This window comes from Ammodytes marinus, assembly GCF_949987685.1.
Source record: "Ammodytes marinus genome assembly, chromosome: 8".
Taxonomy (NCBI): Eukaryota; Metazoa; Chordata; class Actinopteri; order Uranoscopiformes; family Ammodytidae; genus Ammodytes; species Ammodytes marinus.
In genome coordinates this window covers 1,497,933-1,505,432 of record NC_137212.1, presented here as the reverse complement: position 1 = coordinate 1,505,432, position 7,500 = coordinate 1,497,933, and the positions used below count along the sequence as shown (strand labels likewise).

Genomic DNA, 7,500 nt, shown 5'->3' with positions numbered 1-7,500 from the left:
TGGCGCTGTTGTTGTTTACAGTAAGTTAAAGGAAGGTGGTTATGTGTCACCCAGAGGAGATAAGTCTTGGGTATCTTATGAATGTCTAGTATGAGTGTCTTTGTGAAGTCTACTAAGATAAAGAAAGATAAAAAAAAAAAAACTAAAATTTTAGCATGTGTGTGTGTTTCCCTCTGTGTGTGTGTGTGTGTGTGTGTTTCCCTCTGTGTGTGTGTTTTATCATGTGTGTGTGTTTCCCTCTGTGTGTGTGTTTTATCATGTGTGTGTGTTTCCCTCTGTGTGTGTGTTTTATCATGTGTGTGTGTTTCCCTCTGTGTGTGTGTTTTATCATGTGTGTGTGTGTGTTTCCCTCTGTGTGTGTGTTTTATCATGTGTGTGTGTGTGTTTCCCCATGTGTGTGTGTGTGTGTGTTTTACCATGTGTGTGTGTGTGTGTGTGTTTGTGTGTGTGTTTCCCTCTGTGTGTGTGTGTTTTATCATGTGTGTGTGTGTGTGTGTGTGTGTGTGTGTGTGTGTGTGTGTGTGTGTGTGTGTGTGTGTGTGTGTGTGTGTGTGTTTTTTCCAAATTTTTCTGAGCTGACTCAAATAAAGCAACACTAAAAAAAGCTCACTAAATAATTATTATAATATTAAGTGAAGTGCATTTTTTTTTTTTTACCGCAAATGGCTGGCTTTAAGTTTCTGTTGACTGCTTCAAGTTAACAGGTTGGATTCATTTTCTTCTTTAGTATAAAAATATGTTTAATATTATTCAGATTTTTGCTATTTTTGGTGCTCAACTATCTAAAAATCGCTGAGAAAATCCTAAATCCATCAGTTTTTCGTGGCGCTGTTGTTGTTGACAGTAAGGTGAAGGTAGCTGGTTATGTGTCACCCAGGAGGCCCGTGCACAGCTGTTACTTCTTCTTCTGTGTTAATTATTCAGCGTGCCAACAGGACGTTCGTTTCTCACCTCTGGTCCTCCAAGGATTCACACAGGGCCGAAAGCCAGGAGGCCAAATACTGTGTTCACTCGACTATGCTCCAGAACAGTACAGTCCTGGCTCTCTCTCTCACACACACACACACACACACACACACACACACACACACACACACACACACACACACACACACACACACACACACACACACACACACACACACAGAGGGAAACACACACACACACACACACACAGAGGGAAACACACACACACACACAGAGGGAAACACACACACACACACACACACACACACACACACACAGAGGGAAACACACACACATGGTAAAATACATATACACAGGCACAGGCACACACACACACACACACACACACACACACACACACAGAAGGGCCCACTCTAGTGTTCACTCAACTGGCTAAGCTGTCACGCTGAGGTGGCATCAATAAAACATGAATCAAGGGCTATAGCTGGCCAAAGGGACCATAGGGAAATAACGTAGTGTGTGTGTGTGTGTTTTAGCATGTGTGTGTGTGTGTGTGTTTCCCTGTGTGTGTGTGTGTGTGTGTGTGTGTGTGTATGTATGTGTAATTTTTGGGCTATTCAAATCTTGCAGGTAAGACTTTTTGAAGTCGTTTGTCCATACATTAAGACTTAGAAATTTGATCCGAACCACAATTCTACAAACCAAAAATAAAAGTTGAACCAACTTAGATTTTATCAGACAGTTTTAACACTGTTGAATGTTTGAATCAACATTTTGACTGACTTGGTTTTGTTTGTTTTCTGTATGACAGAGAATTAGTTTGCGTGTGTGTGTGTGTGTGTGTATGTATGTCTGTCTGTTTGTCTATCTGTCTGTCTGTCTGTCTGTCTATCTGCCTGTCTGTCTGTCTGTCTGCCTGCCTGCCTGTCTGTCTGTCTGCCTATCTGTCTGTCTGTCTGTCTGTCTGTCTGTCTGTCTGTCTGTCTGTCTGTCTGTCTGTCTGTCTGTCTGTCTGCCTGCCTGCCTGTCTGTCTCTCTGTCTGTGCCTGTCTCACCTTTCTCCACGGTATGAACTGATATGTAGAAGCTCTGTGTCGGCGTCTCGTTGTCCGCGTCGCTGAGTGTGAACCTGAAGCCGTCGTGACCTTTGAACCCTGCTGCTGTGATGTCACCAGCTGTCGTGATGTCACCGGCTTTAGTGATGATGTCATGATGGTACCAAACTCGGTTCATCTCCACGTCGTCCTGAGTGAAGTTCTGACCCGCAGCCACCTCGGCCCAACCAGAATCTGTCTGTAGAAATAATAACATTTTGACTGTTTGCACCCTTTGCACAATGAGTTTCAGCTACTCCCCTCTGGAAGAAGGTTTTTAGTTCCCAGGTTTAAAACCAGCTTTGTTCCAGCTGATGAACAAGCTGTAGACACTGCTACATTTGCACAACATTCATTTTGTACGTGTTATTTATTTATTTGTTGATATTCTTAGATCAATTTATCGGGGTTTTATTATATTTTAATTATGTTGGTCAGTTTTAAGTGTCCAAATTTGGATTCGCACTGGAGCACTTTAATTGTTTTACTGTATGTAACTGTCCCATTTGTGTTTGTGTGTATGTGTTGTCCTAACTGTGAGACGGAAACTCACTTTTAAACTGCAACACAAGTTTACCTACGGGTACGAATAAAGTAATCTGAACCTAACAACAATACATTTTTAGTATTTTCTGTTATAATAATTTAATTGAACTGATGACATTTATTTATTTTTCAGACATATCGATGAAATCAAAAATATAAAAAAAAAATGCAAAACAAAACAAAAAAACAATAAACAAAAAGGATCTTCAAATTATTTCACAACTAATAAAAATAAAAATAAAAAGCATATTACACACAGTAGCATATTCAAGCTTTATTAGACAGTACAGAGTTGAAATGGGGAGACAGAGAGAGAGAGAGAGAGAGAGAGAGAGAGAGAGAGAGAGAGAAAGAGAGAGAGGGGGGATGACCTGCAGTAAAGGTCCACGGGTCGGATTTGAACCCGTGACCACTGCAACGAAGGCCGGAGCCGATATTTTACATGCTCTATCCACTACACCACCGAAGCAGCCCCGACGTTATATTTCTGATAGTATAATGTCCTCACCTTGATCAGTAGTTTTCCGTAGCGCGGCGCTGAGCTGATGAAGTAGTAAATCTGCTGTGGTGACGAGTCCAAGTCTTCAGCCTCCAGCACTACACTGGATATCACCCTACGCTCCCCACAGTCCACCTCCAACCCCGCGTTCCTGGGGCACCAACGAAGAAGAAACACTACGGTTATATTAAGATAGATTTTTATTTTTAATTTTTTTTAACCTTTATTTCTACAGGTAAATCCCATTGAGACCGAAGACTCTTTTTCAAGGGAGACCTGTTTTCCTTTCCCACGTTACCATTCATACACCCATTCATACACACATTCATACACCGATAGCAGCAGGCTAACTATCGACATTCACACGAGGCAAGATATCACCCTAAGCTCCCCACAGTCTACCTCCAACCCCGCGTTCCTGGGGCACCAACGAAGAAGAAATACTACGGTTATATTAAGATAGATACCATGTAAACACCTGGTCAATGATCAAATTCCTTCGTGATTTTCTCTACTTATGACATCTATTGAAGCATGTCCGTCCTGGGAGAGGGATCCCTTACTCTGAGTTTTTTCTCAGCCGAGCTAAGGGTGTAAGGGCAGGGTGTCATATTGTATCATATATCATAGTGTATGAAATGTAAAGCCCACTGAGACAAATGTATTTGTGATTTTGGGCTATACAAATACAACTGATTTGATTTGATTTGATCTACCTCCAACCCCGCGTTCCTGAACCACCAACGAAGAAGAAATACTATGGTTATACAGCTCTTGAAAAAATGAAGAGACCACTCCAAATGTTCGGTGTCTCTCGTTTTTACTACTTATAGGCATATGTTTGAGTAGAATGAACATTTTGGTTTTATAATATAAACTACTGATAACATTTCTACCAAATTCCCCCCGAAAATATTGTCATTTAGAGCATTTCCATGAAGTAATGTAGAGATGAAGATTGAAGGAAAATCCAGACTGGTCTCTTTATTTTTTCTAGAGCTGTATTAAGATCAATAACAATTTAAATGTGTGATTGTGGATAGTTAGCTTGCACCCTGCGTGGTAGCTGCTGCTGCTATCAGTGTATGAATGTGTGTGTGAATGGTAACGTGGGAATGGGAACAGGTCTCCCCTTGAAAAAGAGTCTTCGGTCTCAATGGGATTCACCTGTAGAAATAAGAAAGTTTCAGTATTTAAATTATTTTTTTAAAAATTTGTATCAGGTTATCAGTTTAGTTGGATTCTGGATAAGTTGTGAGTTGTATTTTATGTTATTTTAAACCTCCAACCCCGCATTCCTGAGGCACCAACAAAGAAGAACAACTACCATTATATTAAAATCAATGGGAATTTAAGAGTGTGATTGTGGATAGTTAGCCTGCTGCTATCGGTGTATGAATGTGTGTGTGAATGGTAACGTGGGAAAGGAAAACAGGTCTCCCTTGAAAAAGAGTCTCCGGTCTCAATGGGATTTACCTGTAGAAATAAAGGTTAGAAAATAAAGATTGTGTTGAAAAAAAAGGAAAATCCAATAAATATATTGGATAAAATAAAATAAAATAAAATAAAATAAAATAAAATAAAATAAAATAAAATAAAATAAAATAAAATAAAATAAAATAAAATAAAATAAAATAAAATAAAATAAAATAAAATAAAATAAAATAAAATAAAATTAAATTAAAACTACCATTATATTATGATCAATGGAAATTTAAAGATTTTGGTAAGTTTAAGTAGTTTTTCTGGATATGTTTATATGTAGTTTGCATCAGTTTCTGCTTTGTGTTGTTGTTGGATTCTGTCACCAACATTCCTGTACAAAAGAAAAATCACTCACTGTAGCTTTAAAGCAAGTACGTTTGTGTAACAGCAGGTTTTTTTTTTTCCAGGGGGATCTTAGAGATTTTGAGGGTTGGGGGGTGATTGTGTCGTTAGGGGGATTTTTGAAAACAACATAAACCTTCTGTCTGCTTTTTCACTCGGAAGTAAAATCCACGCAGGACAGAATGGAGGGAGGGAGGGAGGGAGAGAGAGAGAGAGGGAGAGAGAGAGAGAGAGAGAGGGAGAGAGAGAGGGAGAGAGAGAGGGAGAGAGACGCAGGACAGAATGTGCCGCGCGTTTCCTTCAGGAGCGAAAACCAAAAACAAGTCGGGACGGAAACATCTGCCAAGTCTCAGCGTTACTTCCAACTGGGCGATCTTTACAGTACCAGCTCGGGCCTGTGCCAACGCACAACTGATCTGGGGACTGTGTGTGTGTGTGTGTGTGTGTGTGTGTGTGTGTGTGTGTGTGTGTGTGTGTGTGTGTGTGTGTGTGTGTGTCTGTGTGTGTGTGTGTGTGTGTGTGTGGCTTTGGACATCTGTGTGTGTGTGTGTGTGTGTGTGAGAGAGAGATGTGACAGCATGGCGGAACCAGTCATGGATGCAAATTCCAAATCAGTCGTTCAAATGAAAACGTTATGGGGGTCGTGTGTGTGTGTGTGTGTGTGTGTGTGTGTGTGTGTGTGTGTGTGTGTGTGTGTGTGTGTGATTTGCTCTGTAGTCGCCCAGTGAAGCAAAGCGACCTGCCACATGTGCACACACACACCGGTCACAACCCCCCAATACACACATGTCCATACACACATGTCCACACACACACACACACACACACACACCCCACCCCCCAGACCCTTATGCCCAGTTGTGACCTGCCTGACCCCCTCCCCTCCTGCTGTGCGTTTTTCAGTCTCTGCTCGTGATGTATTTAACTCATTGCCGTTCACTTTAAAATCTCTATTCAATCTACATTATGTCATTTATCAGACGCTTTTATCCAAAGCGACTTACAACTGGAGCACACATTCATACACCGATAGCACTTATACAGCTCTTTTCCCTGGTTTTTCACAGACCCAAAGCACTTTACATTGTTTTGTACACATTCACCCATTCACACACACATTCATTCATACACCGATAGCAGCAGCAGCTACCACGCAGGGTGCAAGCTAACTATCAGGAGACATTTATTAGGGTTCAGTGTCTCTTTGCCCAGGGACACTTGGACATGTGGCGGGGAGACGGGGGATCGAACCACCGACCCTGTAACCCAGTGGACGACCGCCCTACACACTGAGCTACATCCCCCACTAACTATATTTTACCTGTTGGCTTATCTGACTTCCACACACTTGGTACATGGTAAATGGACTCCACTTATAAAGCTCTTTTCCCTGGTTTTTCACAGACCCAAAGCGCTTTACATTGTTTTGTACACATTCACCCATTCACACACACATTCATACACCGATAGCAGCAGCAGCTACCACGCAGGTTAGGGTGGTGGCCTCCTTCAAATGCTTTTTCAAATAGATTTTCTTTTCTTATTAGTTTAGCTCCCTTTTAAGGACTAGTTCCAGTGTTACAATGTAAGTACAAATACTTTGTCACTGCCATTAATTAGAATTTTCACATATCTGCACTTTACTGCATTATTTTTTTTTCTTTTTTTTTTAAAGATATTTTTTGGGCATTTTTATGCTTTATTGATAGTGTAGAGACAGAGTTGAAATGGGGCAGAGAGGGGAGTGACATGCAGAGAACGACCGCGGGCTGGAATCGAACCCGGGTCCGCTGCTGGCAGAGGCCCATGGGGGGGGGGGGGGGGGACGCCCTACCAACTGAGCTAAGGGCGCCCCCATTATTTTTATTTCTAGCAACTTTCACTTTTACTCTAATACAATTGGAGAGTCCTCAAGAAAATGTATAATTTTACACCAAAACACTTCCCGATTACATTTTCGTTAATTCTCATTCCTACAAAATATATTCACAAGAAATGTGTTAGACTGAAAGAAAGATGTTTTTTTTTGCATTTGAGTTGGTGACGTCATTTCATAAAAAAAAAATCTAACCGCTTAAAAAATGAAGAGACCACTCCAAATGTTCAGTGTCTCTCGTTTTACTCTTTATAGGCATATGTTTGAGTAGAATGAACATTTTGGGTTTATAATATAAACTACTGACAACATTTCTATCAAATTCCTCCCCAAAAATATCGTCATTAAAGAGCATTTCCATGAAGTAATGTAGAGATGAAGATTAAAGGAAAACTCAGACTGGTCTCTTAATTTTTTCTCGAGCTGTATTAAGATCAATAACAATTTAAATGTTTGATTGTACTTTTAATTATTATTTTTTTTAGACTTTTACTTCCATAGGGCGGCAGTGGTGAAGTGTGTAGGGAGATCGCCTCTGGAGTGCAGGGTCGGAGGTTCGATCCCCCGTCTCCCCGCCACATGTCCAAGTGTCCCTGAGCAAGACACTGAACCCCAAATTGCTCCCGATGGTTCAGAGAGCGCCTTGCATGGCAGCTTCTACCATCGGTGTATGAGTGTGTGTATGAATGGGTGAATGTGGTAAGATATGTAAAGTGCTTTGGGGCTGAGAA

The 7,500-nt window shown here is 41.0% G+C and overlaps 1 protein-coding gene across 1 annotated transcript in view; it reads right to left on the bottom strand.

Annotated features, from left to right (window-relative positions):
• frem1b (Fras1 related extracellular matrix 1b) overlaps nt 1–7,500 on the bottom strand; it is a gene marked incomplete at its 5' end in the record, with an annotated part of 64,805 nt that overhangs the window by 19,690 nt on the left and 37,615 nt on the right. Inside the window, 2 exon segments of the mRNA XM_080032138.1 lie at nt 1,983–2,220; nt 3,076–3,217. Of these exon segments, the coding sequence (XP_079888264.1) occupies nt 1,983–2,220; nt 3,076–3,217 (380 nt within the window).